A 20,390-nucleotide genomic window follows, 5' to 3' on the forward strand; every position below is an offset into this window, starting at 1 on the left:
ATGTATTCTCACACACACACACACACACACACACACACACACACACACACACATAGACGGAGACATCTCAATCACTGCATACAGAGCAGGAAGGGTGCCTTAAAACCCATTAGCACCCACAGGCGTGACTCTTTGATCCCAGTTCATTTGATTTGAGTCAAAGCCGGGAACAATCAGGCTAACATCTGCTGCTGATTGGCTAGACTTCGGTCTGCGGAGATGAAGAAGTTAGGAAACTACAAACGCATGAATGTGACAGCTGTCAGGGAGGTTGACCCGGGAGGAAGGCGTGTTCTTAAAAAAAAAAAAAAAAAAAAAAAAAAAAAAAGGTTTTTGTGAGCGACAGAATCTCTGCTGTACACACTCTGTCAGAGGGGGCTGCTTCGAGGCGCCTTCTATTACTAAGAGGGTTTTTTTTTTTACAACACCCCTAATGATGCCCCTGGAGATACAGCTGCAGACAGCTTCCCCGAGTGGAGCCGTAATGATCCACGCTGTAGGCAAACTGCTGATTTGGAAACAAAGGGTCAGGGGGTGTCACACAAAGTGTACGGCTACAGCAGAGGCAGTGCCGGCCAGGTTGGCTCCCGCTAAGTATCTGACAGATCCACCTCAGGTCCCACCAACTGAAGAACAACCGGGAGAAAACACAAACAAGGCTTGTGTCTTGCTTAATGGAGGGATCCGCCGTGCAATATCAAATGACGAGAGGCTGCCAGGGCGACACGAGCTAGATAGCACAAATTCAACATGTAGACCCAATTTGTCTGCCATGTAGCGGCTAGGAAGTCGTGATAAGACATCTCCTATCAGATCCGCTGACATCTCGGATGGACGAAGCAATTATGGGAGCAAGTGGAGGGAAATCTCAGCTGCTGGCGTCCCCCCTCGCCGGAGAGCACAATGCATTTTGTTGTATTTACGCTGCCGGATTGGCCACATTGCCTTCCTCCTGCCCTACAGAGAATAAGTGTCTCTCAGGCTGGATGAGCTCGCAGTTCTGCTCCGATGTTGTGGTCCAGCGTTTATCCAGTATATTATGGCTGTAGTAGCTCATTAAAATTTAAAGTTGACAGGTTATATTGTTATCAGCGGAATTTAAAATGCATAGTGTAATCGCCCCCGTGAGTGGTGTCTGCACTTAATAGTGCATAATACTGTAATTTGCTGTTAATTTGGAGCACTGTGGAAAAAGTTAACCCCCTACCCCAGCGCTGGCCTTTCTCCAACCTTGTTTGTTTGCTTTATTTTCTACAAACTGCTTCCATTCTCACGTCATGGATATTCATGAACTCCTCTCATATCAGTGTTGTTGGGCAAATTATTGGCACAGTGTCCTTTTTGACTTTATCTTTGGTATTATCTTCAGTCTTAGCCTAGAATATTACACACTGTTATTTATAAATCCAAATAAAAGTTCTAAAAAACTTTTTTTTTCATTAGCTGTGAGTCATGTCTGCAAAAGAAATAGGAGAAAATCTGGGCATAAAATAGATGCTATATGAATCTGAGCCTTATGAGCAATTAAACACCAAACTGTCATCACATCTTAATTCTTAATGCTTTAATTCTTCATTCATGTGGTTTAAATTCAGCTCTTTTTTTGTTTTGTTTTTGTTTTGAAGAAAGGCCATATTGAGAAACATTATTTTAAGTATATACTCTCCTTTTTTAGGGTTCTTGAATTTCATAAAAAAAAAAAAAATCCAGCTTTAGTTAAGTTGCTTACGTTCATCTGGTAGTAAATTGAGTGAGTTTAATTCAGGCCACACAAATTCAAGTAGGTGGTTTTCAAAGTAAATAGTTCAAGGCTATACAGTGGAAATAAATTCTAAACCTTCAATTTAATTGGAATTGGTTAGGCACAAAAACTAATTGGTTAGGGTTCAGAGAACATCATGTTTTGGTTTAAAATACCCACTACTCTCTACAAATACAGCTGGACAGGCCCCAAACTCTTGTTAAAATATACCTGGTCTGGTGACTACAAAAATACCTGGAGATGTCCCAAACTGTTTTTAAAAAATACCAGGTATGATCATACAAAAATGACTAGGCATGTCCCAAACTGTCATTAAAAAAATACCCAGTTTAGTCACTACAAAAACAGCTGGCTAAGTCCTAAACTTTTGTCAAAAAGTACCCCGTCACGACAGAAACGGCTGGACATTTACTGAACTGTTGTTAAAAAATACCTGCTTTGGTTGCTGCAGTACTTGATTGGTTGATACAAAAACTCCAGGATATAACCAGAACTCAAATACCCAGTTTGGTCGCTGCAATACCCAGTTTGGTACAAAAATGGCAAGAATATCCTGAGGCATGGTTTACAAATACCAGGTTTGGTTGCAACAAATGGCTGGGTATTTCCCAAACTGTTGTTAAAAAATGCAGATAGATTTCACCAAAAATGGCTAGAAAGACCCCAATCTATTGTTGAAATGCACCTGCCTTCTTTGATGAACAGATCATAGCTTTCATACCTAGGTGTCACAAAATCGACCACTCTTTGTCCCAATAAACTCGGCTCATATGTAATCTCAACTGTCATTAGTACAAAATGCACAAATGTAACATATCCCTGGTTTGCAGAAACACAATTGCAGCATTTTATTCTTGCTACCGGGCTTACAGTACAATGATATCATGTGTCAATAAACCAAACCACCAAGTATGATAAATGCATGAGGCAACAAAGCCAGTGAAACAGCTTCTTCTTCAGTGGTAGTCTCAGCTGTAGGGAGGTGAAAGGTAACCGGCAGCCTCATGAAAGCCCCATGTGCTGGTTACTCAAATCTTTGCTTGCCATTTGTGATGAATATCCCTGTGTTGAAAACCCTTTTGACACCGGCCGCTGACTGTTCAGCAATTCCCTCTGAATCTCTGGTCTAAGTAATCGTTTGCCTGTCAAGTGCCCGCTGGTGCGTAGCGTGCATATTTAATCATAACAGTAATCCTCTTACCTTTCTACAGTTAAATTTCCAGGCACCAAAACCTACATTGACCCTGAAACCTATGAGGACCCAAACAGGGCTGTCCATCAATTTGCCAAGGAGCTGGACGCCTCCTGCATTAAAATCGAGCGGGTTATTGGAGCAGGTGAGCCCATACGGATTCTCTCAGCTATTGCCGTTTAGTCACTCCGCGCTCTCATATATCACACTGACAGCCAAATATTTACACATTGACACAGCTTCATGCATTGTATATTGATAGTGCAATTGCAAAGAGGGGAAAAAGTTCATTGCAATTAATGTGTGGGTTGCATCTGCAAGAGGCAGTCACAGTGATTCCTGCAGGTGAGAAATTGCTGCCACATGGGTTTTACATAGGCGGTCAATGACAGTATCTATGCATCTCTAGCATGTCTTATTATAGGTCTCGGTTACACTCCCCTGAGTATAACAAGATGTCGCACTCCAATTTGTATTCCACCACTGCACAGCTGCTTTGTCTCAAAATACACTAATAAATTTGTCATTGTGAAGTGCTTGATTTTTTTTTCACCCACCCACCAACCCCTCACTCATGAATGGTTTCATCCCACTCAGGAGAGTTCGGGGAGGTGTGCAGCGGCCGGCTCAAGCTGCCCGGGAAACGGGATGTGTCAGTTGCCATAAAGACGTTAAAAGTGGGCTACACGGAGAAGCAGAGGCGGGACTTCCTGTGCGAGGCCAGCATTATGGGACAATTTGACCATCCGAACGTCGTTCATCTGGAGGGGGTTGTGACGAGAGGTAAGCATGCTTGGAGGTAAAATGAAGATAAAATGTGTGGACTTAATGATGACGCCGTGACACAATTTAAAGGGACAGTTCACCCCAAAATTAAAAAAAACAAAACACAAAAACACAAACATATTTTTCTGTATCTACTTGTCAACAAGCACGAGCCTCTCCTGCATGAGTAGATGCACACTTCCTGCGGTAATATAGTTGGCAAGAGCAGTTTGTTACAAAGAAGGAAGTTCCTAAATAGAACTGCTCACAACAAGGTGTGTGGATTATCTTGAGTTACCGGGTCATGATTTCTGAAAAGACACATTGCTGTTGAGTTTTTCAAATGTTGGGTTTTTTTTGGTGCTTTTAGCATCACAAGCTGAGTGCCATATAGTCCCATTATACTGGATAGGAGGCAGACATCTCTACGGCCATTTTCTCCAACACTCTGTAACTCGCACCAAAACAATCTAGATTGATAAATAGCACTACAGGTAAGAGGAAAACTTATTTTGGGGTGACGTGTCCCTTTAATATCCTGAAAGATCAGTATCACCAAAGTATATTTAGCTTTGGGGAGGTAACAGTGCCGTATTTAGAGTGACATTATATCTGATTAAATTAGCCACAGTCCTTGTTTAACATTTTCTCATTTAGACACTGTAATAAAAGCAGCAGATGGTAACTTTTAATTAAAAGCCAATGAAACACGCGGCTAAAAATAACTTGGAAGCAGTTTCGGCATCGTCGTCTATTGTGAAGCATTTAGTAAGCAAACAGATTCAGGTATCAATTAATCATCTTCTTTTATTGTCCATCTTTTTTTTTTGTTCTGCAGGAAAGCCAGTGATGATTGTCATCGAGTACATGGAGAACGGCTCATTAGATGGTTTCCTCAGGGTGAGTATCACCTTCGGAGCACAGGAGGCTCAAAAAAGCAGCTTTTTGTAACTTTTTTGCATTTGCTCCAAAGTGTCCCAGCAAGCAGGCAGTCTGCAGGAGGATCTGTGCATCGCATAAATATCATAAATCTTGTGCTAGAGCTGCTGCAGTGCTGTGACCTACATTTCCCTCATGGTCAGTGAAGATGGCTGACCCTGCCTGTGTTTTCTCTGTGTCGCGCAGAAACACGACGGTCAGTTCACAGTCATCCAGTTGGTGGGGATGCTGCGGGGCATCGCGGCAGGAATGAGATATCTCTCCGATATGGGATATGTCCATCGAGATCTGGCCGCACGAAACATCCTTGTCAACAGCAATCTCGTATGTAAAGTGTCTGACTTCGGCCTGTCAAGGGTGATCGACGACGATCCCGAGGCTGTCTACACAACAACTGTGAGTCAATTAAAGCGTTCGCTCTCCCTACCCAGAGCCCTGTCTGAATCCTCTAATCAAGTCACAGCCGGTGCATGAAAATAGAGCAGAAGTGCTGGTGCACGCCCAGCTAGTCTGCACCATTTTTAATATGCAAAACATCTATGTGTCTCTACATTTTTGTGACAGTTTACCCTTTTTATAAATGAATCACAAGTTGTAATTCATGCCTTATTAATGGTTAATTAACAATTTATACATTTGATATTTACCATTAACCCTTTAACACCTACATATCGTCACCGTTTCTTGTACTGCACTCAGATGCCTTTCACAAGAATTTAAACCTCTGAAACCTAAAAAAATATTAGTGCAATATTTGTCGAAAACATGGGAAAGAATATAATGAGCAAGTTGCCATGAAATGCTGTGCAAACGCTGCAAACAGCAAAATAACAAACAAACCAAAAATGAGTAAAAGTGCCCTGCAATAGCACCCACCATTGGGATATTACACAACCTTGTTGTTCCTATTAATGACATGCAAGTAATCTATAAAACATTTATTAATTATCTACTAACTATGAATAAAATAATCGTTTGCATCTTACGAACCCACAAAGGGTGCCTTAGTCGAGGGCAGTGCCTGTATTTTTGCTAAGTTTGTGGGAAAGTGATTGTTTTGACCCTGTGTGTAACTGTAAAACTTTCTCTAATTGATGTTTTAGGGGAAGATGCAGGATGTTATGAATTTGATCTTTACTCCAGCCACTGACCTGCATTTTACTGAACAGGGTGGCAAAATACCCGTCCGATGGACCGCGCCGGAAGCCATACAGTATCGTAAATTCACCTCTGCAAGTGATGTGTGGAGTTATGGCATTGTCATGTGGGAAGTCATGTCCTATGGGGAACGGCCCTACTGGGATATGTCCAATCAAGACGTAAGTTACTCCTGCATACTTAAAGTAATTAAGATACTAAAACAGTGTGTTTGTCATTCTGCTGATGGACTACCTCATAACCAAGGTTCATAATCTTAAGTAAAAATAGCTATAATTAGATGTAAAAGAGGTACTACATAGATTTTTCCACTTTTACAAAATAAGTAAAAGACAAGTTATTTCAACAATGTTGCCTTGAGCACATTGAACTTGTAGTGGCCATTTTTACGATTTTCTGACATTGTTTTATGCTTTTCGGGTTGTCCGTTAGTCGCTCTGTCTGTCCAGTCCATTCTTGTAACCCCTATAGCTCAAGAATGCCTTGAGGACTTCTCTTCAAATGTAGCACTGATGAACTGATTAGACTTTGGTGGTCATAGGTCAAAGGGGAAGGTCACTGTGACCTCGTCTATCTCATCCTTGTGAATGCAATATCTTTGGAACACCTTAAGAGAATATTTTGAAATTTGGCACAAAAATTAACTTGTGCCAAACAACAAATGTTAACTTGGAGTCGAGGATGAACTGAACACATTTTGTGGTCAAAGGTAAAGGTCACTCTAACCTTGCATCTTTGGGGGGATTTCTTTAAATATGATATAAGCCTCAGTTTTACATAGACTGATTTGGATTTGGTGATCAAAAGTCAAGGTCACTGTGACCTTGCCTCCATCTCATTCTAATGAATACAGGATCTCAAAAAGGCTTCAAGTGCATTTCCCCTAATTGGCACTAACATTCACTTCACAAATTTAGTTTTTGGCTGTAACTCAATAATTAATATGCTAATTATGACAATAGTTCACACAAATGTCTAATAGGACATAATGCTGAAGTGCTGACATTTTATGTCCAAAGCATCACAGGTCAATTTCACTGTGATATCATATGCAAAAACACTTTTCTAGCCATTCCTCAGTGTCACATATCAGAAACAGAAGGTGGGACGTTTGGCCAGATACTGAATTGTTGACACTAATCTTGGGTGTCCATCTTGAAACTGTGCTGAATGTCTAAATCTTTGATGCTGCTGAGGGGACAGTGTGTTTGAAGTATCCATATTTTCTCAGACATGGATGAGGCGTTGTGGTAATTTTAATTTTTGGATGACTTTCTACATCATAAATAATGTATTTTTCACAAATAACAAGCTAGTATACACGAGTGTTACTACAGTGGAGGTTATGTATTACTTCCAGTCTGGGAGAACAACTTTTTCATTAACCATCATCTGAAAGGGGGTAGGGATTTCCCCCAGATTTGTCCCTAATTATCCCTAATGAAGTCATCCCACTAAGACAGAGAAAATCACAGATGAAAATTCGAGTTTGTGATTCTTCTTTGAGGCTTTCTTGTGGGACCCTCCTGAGAGCAGCGCGGCGGGGACGCTAACCTTGGGCTTAATTAGTTCAAGAAGTCTTGCTATAATCATGCAGTCTGAATCCATTTGAAGGAGAAACAGTCCTGAAATGGGACACGCATAAAAATGAAGTCCCGGGAACATGGGCTTGATGCTGGTGCAAATATAAATAACAGGAGTGGAAAACACTTGTCATGCAGAATGCTTTTGATTCAAATGCCTTTAAAAGTTTTATAATTACTTATGGTAATGGGAACCAGTGTGAGTAGCAGTGTTGAACCAATTACACAGCAAGCAGCTCGTGCATATTTGGCAGTTTGCATTGCGCTCGTTGCTTTGTTTTAGGCATAGAAGTCAAGAATATAAAGACAGAATGGGAGGCAAAGGATGATTATAAAGGGGCACGTCACCAATTATACACTTACCCATTAGTTTTCTGTATTAGTGGTATTCATGCTCATGTGTAAATGTCCGGGTATGTTGGCTTCAGCTTCTTTGATCTTTTTCTATTTTTACATCTGTGTTTTGCAAAAACCCCAACTTTATGAACACAAAATACTGCTTTAATTGCCTCTTTTATAGATGTTTTGACACCCTTTAATAAACAATTTAAAGGCCCCTATACACTCAATTACTGTAAGAGAATTAGTTAACATCTCTTTTGTTGTACATAAAACATAGTAAGATTTATGTTGGATATTTAAAACAAGTTAAAATTATGTTGTAGCTGTAACCCAAATCAGTTCAAAAGGTAATAGTTGTACATAATTCATTATTTGAATACTACCTACATTAAGAATTCTCCATGGTCTAGGCAATTTAAATCAGTATTTGTGAAAATGAACTACTCTCGAAGACAGAAAGCAAAGATGTCTTAAACTTGTGATGTCTTTGTACTAAGTCTGGAGCTGCTCTACAGACAATGAAAGGGAAATTAATTTTGTAAGTCCACAATGTTTATTTGCTATTTTATACCCAAATGAGCTCAGTCAAATACATACAATTGCATGGTCTTGAGCAAATGGCGCCTAATTTTTTAAATTTTAGCCATCTAGAAAAAGGCCTACTTAAACAAAACAATATATACATCAATTTAAGTGCGCATAAAATTTAGAATATTTTCATTACCTTACCTTGGTGTCAGGCAGCCTTTTTCAAAGGGGAATTAAGGCCACATTTAGACAAAAACGGCACTACTGAAAATTGAAAAGTTTTTCCTTTGCATTTAAAAAAGAATAAAAAAATATCTGTGTTGATATGAGAACATTTCAAAAATGATCGTCATGTACACGGATCTGCAAAAACAACCGAAAACGCTGTAGTATGCATGCCAGACCATGCAGGGCCAGTAGTTCGCAGTGTAACTTTGTAATGATGCGCAAAATGCAGCCATAGCATCACCTTTCTCTAAGGATCTGTGCATTGCCAGTTTACACTGTGACAAGGGTTGCATTTTCCAAAGATTACACCCTGGAACCTTGTTTTAAAAGTTTGCGTTTTCAGGCCCCCAACATGCCGTCATATTACTTAAGGCTCATACTGCGACAAAAGATTAACATTTTATGCAATAATCGAACTCTAAAGCAGCTATCTCAAACCACCACACCCCATTAACAAAAACAGTAATATATTTCTCACAACATGGGAGTTGCTGGTCTACTGCTGCCTGGAGCAGTTCGTGCCTAAAGTAAATCTGTAACAAAATGCCAAATATAACACACTTCAACTGATTTTAATGCCTTTATTACGACCCCCCCCATTCACAGCAGTATATTTGTTATCTTCTGTACTGGGTGAAAATGGTTTGTCAAAGATGCAACCAAAGCAAAACAAAGCATAAAATAAGCACAGCAGAAATGTCAAATAGGTCAGACCACTGTATTTAACTCTACATCTTAAATGTAACAGCTGAAAATGGTAATAGAAACAAACAAGTTTATGGATTTCACATACCTCCGCAACTGAAATCAACTGCCAGCAGTCAACATATTCCCCAATTCATTGTATTTAGAACATTTTGAGACTTAGTACTTGAAGCATCACAAATTTGAGTTTTAACACTCTTTTCTATATTTTGGCTGAGTTAACATTTGCTAATATTTTTGGACTGTCTTAGACCATGTATGATTTTTAAAAATGGGCGTAGAACGCCTTTAAATATGAGTCACTATAAATATTAAATCAAGTCAAATCTCAGTTGAGCACAACTCAGTCAAAACAAGATATTTTAGCTCTGGCATTGCAGCTCTTAGAAACTGAAGAAAAGTAAAGATACAGACAGCTTCAAAGTCCCAGAATCTTCACCCACCTGACTGCTGATGTTGTGAAACTCAGAGCTGGAAGGGGAATTTGGAGATTTCGGGGTTCTATTAGGTGCTGTAATTAAATCAGAGAATGTATCTTTAAAGGTGCCTCACCATCAAGTAAGTGGTAAGAGCTGACTCTTGACATTTCACAGACTTTATTTCTTCTAAAAAGAACACATTTACTTTTTAAAGTCCCACACTTCTTTTTCTTTTTTTTTTACAAATGTCACAAATTGCTATAATGATTGACTCACCCGCAGTTCTCTGAGTGCTGTTGCCTGCTTTCCTGCCAACTCCCACTGAGGGAGTCCAACTGCGTCAAACCACTTGAAGCCGTTCCTTATTGTCGGACACTTGGCACATTTTGATTGATGGTGGAAGGCGAGTTAGTTCTGGCCTTAGGAGTCCTGTACGGTGCCCGGCGTTTAGTACCCACGGCATCAGGCCTAAACATTATTAAGATTCTCCGTAGCTCCAAAGCCGAGGCGTGCTGATTGAACAATCAGATGTTAGAAATGCTAAACAAGATGGCCGGACATTAAAGCGGCGTATGTGGTGTTTTGACGCTCTTGCTACTTGACAGACATCAATGTCAGAAATTTTTGCACTTTGTCAAGATGTCAGCAAACATCCTCCAGGGATGCAGGAAGAACGTTATTTGCATTTTTCCCAACAGTTTCAGTGTTTTGACACCTTTTCCCTCCATGACTCATTCTTGTCTGAGCAGTCCTGACAGAAATAGCTGATGAATATATGCAGAAACCTACACAGCGCCTTATCCAAACAATAAAGGAAGGGGAGCCAGGGGCTTGAATCAAAGTGTCCGCTGCACCGACTGTTCTCCTGGCATCGACTTTTAATGAACTCTGTGCTTAACTGCATGCATGATGCAGAGTGACAATAGATTAGGTTCGAAGACTCCGCAGAAAGATCTTTTCTATTATTTATCAGAGCTGTATAAATATAGCCTTTTGTTTACACACATGAGTAGCAGGGGAAATTAAGCTCAGGGCTGTTTTGGTCTGCACTGTGGTGTATCACGTCCTAAATACCTACAATGCAACCTTGACCTTGCAGCGCCAAAAAGGTTATCAGTAAAATGTTAAAATCAATTCTCAAACTTGCAGGTAGCCAGTAAAGGGAGACAAGGGCAGGTGTAATATGATCCCATCTCCCAAAGAGTTGGTCAAAAGCCGAGCTGCAGCGTTTAGCACTGACTGAAGGCAGGAGATTGTTTCCGACCGAGCCCAGTGAGAGGAGAGCTACTATAATCAAGCCAAGGCAAAATAAAAGTACCCTTTTCAGGATCAGAAAATCCAAGAAAAGGTCTGATTTTGGTAATGTGCCTGAGCTGAATAAATCAAGGTTTTTTTTTAAATGGCCATCAAGTGAAAGTTCAAAACATCCTTTGTTTTGGCTATTATCAGCAACAATGTAGGGACACGCTGCATAGATAGACAAAGGTTTACTTAAGCTACAAGCCAGACCTTACATTCACAATTCAAATATATTATCTTTACCATATGCTTGAAAGTCAAAACAGTTAAGCTACCAATAAATTCCTTCAAAACTGCTGTCAGATGGTCACATAGCTTTGAAAACCCCCTCACCACTCATCTTTCTTGTGTAAAACATGTATGAAAGTGTGACTGCTTATGCTTACTCTTCTGGACTTTGTTTACTGGTGTGTTTTTGTCCCCAGATCTTAGCAATCACACTAGACAATTAAATATTGCCATGACAGATAGAGATTAGTACTAAAGTCTGAGGTTCAGGGAGTTGGGGGCTAGGGTTAGGGTGGTATTAAAGAGGTTATTAAATACCTCACCACCAAAATGATCTGTATATGTTACTTACTCACCTTGTGTTTTTCTCAAATGACTCCACCAGGACTGAACAATCAAAAAATGAGAAAATTTTTGATCATTTGAGGTAAATGGTAGCTGTGTTTTAAAACAGCAAAAGAATTAACAGACTCTGCTATCTGTCCAAATTAAGGATTGTTTTATGCAGGTTTTGATGAAAATGCATGTGTTTGATTAGTACTAAGCATTGCGGCATTCAAGAAAAACAAAAAAACAATGTTTTATTCACACATTCAAAGTAAGGGTGAGTAATTGATACACAAGTGATCATTTGTGGGGTCACGTATACCTTTTAAAGGCTTGTACTCTACAGTTTAAGGTTAGGGTGGCACTAAAGTCCAATACTAATAGATTAGAGGTTGGGATTAGTGTTACTAAAGAGTTTAGGGTTAGGATGATTCTAAATGCTGATACTAAAGACTTTTCCTCTTTTTTTTTTGTATTCTCCAGGTCATAAAGGCGATAGAGGAAGGCTACCGTCTTCCAGCCCCTATGGACTGTCCACCTGGCTTGCATCAGCTAATGCTGGACTGCTGGCAGAAAGACAGAGCCGAACGTCCCAAATTCGACCAGATAGTCGGCATCCTTGATAAGATGATCCGCAACCCTAACACGTTGAAAACCCCAGTGGGAACATGTACAAGGTGAAGAAATAATAAAAAAAAAAAAAACAAGATGAAAAAAGTGGCTTTGCACAATAAAGAATCTGAACTTTTATATTTAGCCCATTAGTGGATGATCCAAAGTGTCCAGCGGATGATTTAGCCTCTGTAGTTCACAGATGAAAGATAAATCCCGGGGGATCGATACCCCAAAGCAGCTTCCATGGCTTTATGGTCAATAGCAGGGCTTTTAAATCAATCTCTGTAATGAGTTCCTGGTACTTTAAAGTGCAGTGGGAACTCCAGACCTCACTGTGACGTTTGTCAGATGCGTTCTATTTGCAGTCAGAACATACTTTCCCGAGGTGAGATCGGGAGGTTAGAGCTGGTTAAAAAGCACTCTGTTATATGAGGACTGTATGTAGTGAATGCATTCAGACTGAAAAGTTATCGACAAAAATAATTTTCAGAAGCAGAAAGCTGACATGCTGCATCTGTTTGGGAATTTGTTATTGATTGAAGACTCCAATCAGCTATTTTTTTCCCCCCCTCTCGCAATTTACTGCACCGCTGGATGCTTTTGGTTGTCGCTTTGTCTCGTCTGCTGCTTGATTGTGTTTTCAGCGGAACGTTTCCTTTTCACATAAGACATAAACATCGCTCTGTGCTCATCCCACAGACCAATTAGTCCACTGTTAGATCAGAGCACACCAGACTTCACCGCTTTCCGCTCAGTGGGAGAGTGGCTGGAAGCCATCAAGATGGAGCGATACAGAGACAACTTCACAGCAGCTGGCTACAGTTCCCTGGAATCTGTGGCCAGGATGTCAATCGAGTAAGTAGATATGAAGCCCTCGAGTGGTTAAGCATCAGTAGAGAACATTAATACCAGCCACATTCAGACTGTGATCTCACCTACACTTCCCTTTATTCCAGTCTGAGTAAACAAATCTACTTTGGTGTATTTTGCAGGGTTTTGGTAGACTGCCATCCCCTCAGGTTTATGAGTTTTTGTGACTTTCCATTATTTTTAAATACTGGCCTGGGCCTTTACTTATTCATACTACAGAGTGAACCAGGCCTTCATTTTAAAGGAATAGTTTACCCCAAAATCCAAAATACATATTTTTCGTCTTAGATTGCTGTGTTGGAGGTATCAGCCGCAGATATGTCTGCCTTCTCCCCCAATATAATGAAGCTAGATGGCACTTGGCTTGTGGTGCTCAAAGCACAAAAAAAAAAGAAAATTTAAAAAACGTAACAAAAATGTCTCTTTCCAGAAATGATGACTTGGCTACTCAAGATAATCCACAGACTTTGTTGTGAGCAGTTTCATGTAGGAACTACGTCTTTCTACCAAACTACAGCCGCCAACTGTATCACCGTGCAGAAGAAGTGTGCAGCTGCCAGCTCACTGAGCACCACCACGTTACGGCTCAGCTGAGGAGGATGCCTTAATGTTTACATCCCACGTTGCCATGAGCACGAGCCTCCCATCCATGAGTACATCAATGCATCCTTCTCACAACAGCTCATAAGATATCCTATGAATAAACACCCCACAAATGACATTGCATACTTAACATAAGCTTATGTGTACTTAAAGTTATGTTACAGAGGGTAGTTTTGGGCAAGTAAAGTTACTGTGGTTAGGATTAGGTAAGATGGTTTAGGAAAAAAAGCTTGGTAGGGAAATACCTTAAAATCACTTACAGTTCACTCAGAGCTCACATGGTTCCAAACAACAGTCTCCTGGGGAAAGTATTTGTTTTGTGACCCATTCGCCAACTCAACGTGGCTCCTTAAGGGACTGCTTTCTTCTTTAGTCCAATCAGGATATTTGTAACATGATCGAAGCCTTCCCAAATATAGGGCTATACAAAAATCACTAGCTTCCTTCTGCGTGGTGTTACAGCCGGTCGGTATAGTTCAAGAGAAGAAAATAGTTGCTACATGAAACTGCTCCAAACAAGGTCTGTGGATTATCTTGAGTAAGTGGGTCATGATTTCTGGAAAGAGACATTATGTTGGGTTTCTCAAATGTATTTTTTGGTGTTTTATGCACCACAAGCTGAGTGCCATCTAGTTCCATTATATTGGAGAGAAGGCAGACATTTCTGCAACCAACATCTCCAAGACTCTGCAACTCAAAAAAACATTTTAGATTTACGCCACAGGTAATAGGAAAAATGTGTATTTTGTTTTGGGTGTGAACTGTCCCTTTAACTTAAACACAGATAGAAAAAAAAAAATATTGGAATCAAGTTTTAAGTTCTGCGTTCAAATTTATGGTGTCTCACAATTCCATATCAACATCCTCCACATCACACATCATAGTCGTCATGAACTTGTGTGAACTCTTTGCTGTTTATTGCATTCTTACCAGTTGAGAGCAGCCGAATATGAGCATCAGCCCAGATTGTGGCTTGCCCTTGTTACTCAAAACTTCCAGTGACCATCAGATGTCAACATTCGTCTCCGCTTCCCCATAAAACGCTCAAGGGTTGAAATAAACTTTCCCAAAAATTCTTCCCAAGAAAACTTTCAGATCCTACTTTTTTTTTTGCTATATCATCCTTGACATTGATGAGATTCATAAACAAGCGTGCTGCTGTGTTTAGCTGCCTCTTTTGTACCCTTTACTCCCAATAATGAAAAAGCCGCAGCTGTAAATCACGCTTGTTTTGCCCCCTCACTGTGGTCCGGTGCATTGATTGATGTGTTGTCCTGTCTCCCAGGGATGTGATGAGCTTGGGGATCACGCTGGTGGGCCATCAGAAAAAGATCATGAGCAGCATACAGACTATGAGAGCCCAGATGCTGCATCTCCACGGCACGGGCGTCCAGGTGTGACGAACTGCGACAGGCCTCGTCGGGCAGGGCGGAAAACACACAAAGACAGAACTTATCCGGAGCAGTGCCTGGGACGTAACCGGGATAATCGTCAAAGTTAACGGACATCTGTTATGTCTGACTCTTCCGGCTGTGTCTGGAGTGAAATCATTCCTTTGTTCCTCAGTGAAGGATTGTGGTCCGCCTCTTCAAAGGGCACTAAAGAGGAAAAGGGCAAAAAACAGCAACAAAAAAAGAAACTACCTGGATGACTTCCTTTTTTTCTTCTTTTCTTTTTGAAGCGCTTATGAACCCAACCACATATCAAATGGCGCATTGAACAGGAGTTTCTTTAACTTAACAACTGATTTAAGTGCACACCACAGCTATGGATTTCCTTTAAAACGAACAAATCTTGCGGTGGTTTTCCTTTTTTTCTAATTTGTTACTTTTCTTTGTGTCCGCCACAGTGACACGTTGTGGCCCATGCAGCAGCTGTTTTTTTTTTTTTCTCTCGTATTTGGACTTGACAACAGGGTAAACTCTCTTTTATCCAAACGCAGAGGGAACTTCTAGACTCAAAGGTACTTTTTGTGCTGACACATGCTGGACTGTGTGAACTGTTTGCAGTGTTTTTCCCTTCATGTGTTGTTGAAGTGAAAATCCTTACGTGCTTGTTTGCGGCCTACGGAAATGTGTTTCAACCTTTTTTTGTATTAAGGAATTTCCTGAAGAGTGCAACACTGAGGAGACGCAGGGGACGAAACGTTCTTCGAATCAACAGACTTTTATATCAGCGTAGCAATATCCTTTGTCTTAGTGTTCACTACAGGAAACGCAGAACCTGGTTTGTTGGGTAGAATGTTTCTGGAAGTTGAAATCGAAGCCACCACCGCAAATTGTTTTGCCATCATTTTGCCGAAAATATTGCACACAGTGTTTGTTTTGGTGCAAATACAATTTTTTTTAAGGGTGGATCCAAGAACGTCTTAGACGTAATACTGCCTTAAAATGTGTTAAGTATTGCCACTATTTTAGGCACTTCAATGGCAATGCTTCCTGGGTTCATTTAAAGGGTGGACAAGCTCCCTACTTTTTGTTTTCCTTGTAGTGTGATGTCTTTTTATCTGGAACTTGAACCGGTGAAATCAAGTGCAAGGTTTAATGCCACGAGTGACACAGTCGGCGAAGACGAGACGGACTAAACAGAGCAATAAATACCAGGTAGAAATGGTCCTCACCTGAGATTCTTAAGGTGCTAGGTTTTATCGCATGTGTGTGCTGAGACAAACCCTTCGGAACGATTCCAGAAAAAAGGAAAAGGAATGTACCTCTTTGACTTAAAAAACAGTTTTGAAAAGTGCTCGGGCTAGGGTTAGGGTTAGGCACAGACCCTAAACTGCCGTGCCAATTTATCGAATGAAATGATCATGTCACATTTTGCCGCTATGATATGCTAAACGTTTGATGGAAACCTAACATGGCATGGAAATGTCACACCAAGTGGCTGCGGAGATGAAAGAGGCGCCATTAGGAACACTAGAAAGGTTCCAATTAGCCACGCTGACATCATCTTCCGACTCACGAAGCACCGTCCAGAAATCAAAGAGCCTCCTTCAGGGTTCGGGTCTGAAAATTCAGGACCAAACGATGGAACTCGAGTCAGATCGTGCCGTTAAATCCCACCGTCCCGGCTCTGTAGGCAGCCATGCAGCTCTCCCGTTGTTTATTCACGCGTCTCCGCCGCTCATCCCCTCACAGGCGTAGATGTGACGGAACATGCATTAAAGTGTCTCTCAAGATTGCTCCTCTTTTCTTCCATACAGCTTTGTATGGAGAACAGAGACGAGGGGCCTTTGCAAAAGACGTGCTAAAAGCCAATCAACCTATTCGGTGCCATCTGTCTCCACTTCAAATGCAAAAAAAAAAAAAAAAAAAAAAAATTGTTTCCATGTTGAGTATGTTTTAGTGCAGTATTCTTTGATAAGAAAATGCAGTTATTCAGCTGTCATGTAAAGAGGAGCGTTGTTCGGAGGGGAAAACCATTACAACCATATATTTTACTGCTGCTGTAACCGCAGATAAATCTATATTTTCAAAGCTACAGTCACTTCATTCAACTATATTCATCTCAAATGCAAAGAAAAAAAAGTAACAAAACCACATCAGAAATCATCAACCATGGGCTCACTGACAAGATGCAAAACCATTACTAGCTTTGTCCGTTCTCTCTATTATATTTCAAACTGCATCCACGTTAAGCTACATTAAAAACACATCTTTTTCTTTCTATATTGGTCTTATGTCCAGACTCCTCTGGTGTGGAGCCTTGAGAAAAGGCTCTCCTGGGTGGATAATACTGAAAGGTACAGGAAACAAGGACATTGTAAGCCTGCTTAGACACTATTGAATAGTCTGTCACCTATAAAGGGGGTAGCTATAATCCTGAAACAGACGTGCACAGCAGACAGTCATGGCTGCAAAGACGGATATGTCCACACACACACACACTGTTTGCACACATAGTCGGTGAAGTCAAACATAATTGGGCTAGATTCAGATGGTCCGGTGGCTGATCTAACAATACGGGTGTTATGATTACCCTGATATTTTCTTCGTCAATCCATTGGTGTATAAAATAGTAAAAAGTGCCCAACACATGTTCTGAAAGCCCAGCATATATCCTATGTACAAAATTCCTAGTTTTGTCCAACTTACTGTCTGAAATCCAGAGATATTCAATTAGGACTAGAAAATGAGGCAAACATTCACATTAAAGTCGGAACCTGTGAATTTTTGACACTTTTAGCCTAAAGAATGATTGAAATATTTAGTTTCATTAGTTAATTTCAGCTTTACATTTTGTTTGCACTGTTGGATTTGAAATGCCATTTTGCAGGTAATGTTGACTAGCTACAATCAGAATACTATTTTTCACTGTAACAGTACTATTGACTGACAACAGAAAAAAGAAGTAATTAAACAATACTTACTGTCGAGTTTGACTGTATTAAAGGAATACTTCACCCATAAAATGATCATTTGTATATCAGTTACTCCAATTGCGTTATGCTTAATTTATAACTTTTTTCTCGCATGCCTCCATGGTGAACAAATAATCCAAAAACTGAGAAAATTCTTAATGAATTAAAGTGTATCAGGGTCATGTTTAACTATTTCAGTGGAACGCTTGAACAGAGTTTAAAGGCACGTGGTTGACCAGGTGCACTTCATCCCTGAAGCTGTTCATGTGGAATTTGTTTTTTAAATACTATTGTTATAGCAAAAATGCATGTGTTTGGTAAGAACTAAGCATACATCTAGATAAATGTTAGTCGAGTTATACTGCACAAGTTGTTTGAGAGTATGTTAACCGATGTGTTGATATAGTTTTTCTGCTGTTAAAATGGCCCCCATTAACTTCAATTCATCAAGAATTTTCTCAGTTTTTGGATTTTATTCACCGTTGAGGCATGCGAGAAAAACAAAGTTTGGCTCACAAAATCAAGGTAACACGGGGTGAGTAACTGAGTAATATACTGATATACAAAAAATAATTTTGAGGGTGAAGTATCCCTTTAAAAAACTTCTGATCACAGAAACCCAGAGATTTAATCAATCTGTGCTATTGGGTTTTTTTTGTTTTTGTTTTTATCAGATTTAATCTGTAATTCATAGTTCCACCAATAGACTACATTTCCTGATTTTCTGTCGTCCAGCTGCTTTGTGAGGACAGACATCTTAACAAAAATTAAAAGAAAAAGCTAATGTGGATGCTTTCATTTTTACATGTATTTTCAAAATTATCCGACTTAGCGTGGATGTATGCATTGATCCATTTTCACTGTGGGACTCACCTTTGTGAGGAGACACCAGGAATTAGCCCTGACCAGCTCTGAGCCCCTGTGTCACACACACCCTCCCTTTATCCATACAGCAGAGCTCAGCAATTGGGCCTTGGCCAGACCTTTGAATTGAATACCGGCATAAAGTCATTTAGTCAGCACAAAACTCCCCAGTTCACAGGCAGCACTCTCTCTCACCATCCACCCCCCCATCCCCCACCCCCTGCTCTGATTTTAAAACCAGGGCCCCTGGAGGCCCCTCACACCCCAGGGTAGAATGCCTCAGTCCCCTTTTTCCTGTGCTGGGGAAACAGCAGTTTGAGCCAAATTGAGATTAAGGCCAGGATACAATCGATCCAACATCCAAATCACCTGTAACCTTCACCATGAAAAGTCACTTTACTGTCTGTTCCAGCTTATTTCATCCACATTTTTAAACTTCAGGTTGCTCAACTCTTGACAAGAATAGGTTTGTTGTGGCTCTATTTCAGCAAAAACACAAAAAATAATACAAAATTTAAAAATATTAAAAAAAAAAAAAAAAAAGTAGAGGGTTGGTTGGAATCAGGAATAGCTGATAGAGTATGACGTTATTTTTCAAATCTTGTTGGTTCAGCAGTTGGAAATTAGTTTCACCGCTTTGTCGAGGTGGTGGATAATTCCAAAGAGTGCAGCACTGTTGATTGTGTCAGAGAGACGAGACTTTGAGGGAATCTTTGTATATGTTCTAATTGTAAAACTTGTACATTTTATTTATATTGTTTTTTTACACATATTACTCAGTAGAGAGCTCTGAATACATTGAAAATGCACTATATTTTTCTATCTCGCAGATGAATTATTGTCACCCACAAGATTTCAGTTGTACATAATTTTTTTTCATTTAGGACCAAAGACAGCTGATAGGATTTCCATCTTTTCTTTTGACTTTGTTTTGATTTTGCCTTTGTTTTAGGTTGTTGTACAGTAATACAAATTGTCAATTTATTATTTATTTTTCTGTGATGAAAGTATTCAGAATATTCACTGGTCAAAAGTATTTTCCCCAACAGCAGAACTGTAAGATCATTTAATTAGACAATTTCTTGTTACATAGACAATTCTTTTTGCTTTGTAACCTTTGTAATAGACTGTACATATATTTTTGGAAATATAATACAATCTCTATAGAAGTTTGGGTTGTCCCTTGTGTTTTTTTTATCATTACCCTAACTCATTTTAATACACAAGTGTTAAGTAGACATTCATGAAAGTTTTGGTTATTAGTAAACTACATCCAGTGCCAGACCTAGCACATTCATTGCCCTGGGCAACCCCCCCTGCCAACCGTCAAATGCCAGCCCCTGCCCCTCTGCCCACCATCAAATTATTATTGTTCTTTATGATAAATGTATTTATTACAATCAAGAACAAAAACTAATGAGAAATCAAGGTTTTGAAGGTAACCATGTTTCTGTGAATTCCTGGATGACTGAAACAAAATGGATATGTCGCTTCGCTCTACGTGCGGGTCAAGACCTAATATAAACAAAATCATGCGAGTGACATGTAGCTGTTGTTATCAACTTACTTTTAGGAGATACCTCTGCCATAGGCTCAAAAG

General features: G+C 40.0%; 1 protein-coding gene across 1 annotated transcript in view; it reads left to right on the forward strand.

Annotated features, from left to right (window-relative positions):
• The window catches only part of LOC121955895 (ephrin type-A receptor 7-like), a 32,064-nt gene extending 11,929 nt beyond the window's left edge, over positions 1-20,135 (forward strand). Inside the window, exons 6-13 of the mRNA XM_042503980.1 lie at positions 2,974-3,099; positions 3,552-3,737; positions 4,558-4,619; positions 4,845-5,054; positions 5,762-5,977; positions 11,959-12,152; positions 12,790-12,945; positions 14,849-20,135. Coding sequence (XP_042359914.1) covers positions 2,974-3,099; positions 3,552-3,737; positions 4,558-4,619; positions 4,845-5,054; positions 5,762-5,977; positions 11,959-12,152; positions 12,790-12,945; positions 14,849-14,963 — 1,265 coding nt within the window. The 3' untranslated portion in view covers positions 14,964-20,135. The remainder of the gene's footprint in view (positions 1-2,973; positions 3,100-3,551; positions 3,738-4,557; positions 4,620-4,844; positions 5,055-5,761; positions 5,978-11,958; positions 12,153-12,789; positions 12,946-14,848) is intronic.
• Positions 20,136-20,390: the final 255 nt, after the last annotated feature.

The sequence above is a fragment of the Plectropomus leopardus genome, chromosome 16 (genome assembly GCF_008729295.1).
Source record: "Plectropomus leopardus isolate mb chromosome 16, YSFRI_Pleo_2.0, whole genome shotgun sequence".
Classification (NCBI taxonomy): Eukaryota; Metazoa; Chordata; class Actinopteri; order Perciformes; family Serranidae; genus Plectropomus; species Plectropomus leopardus.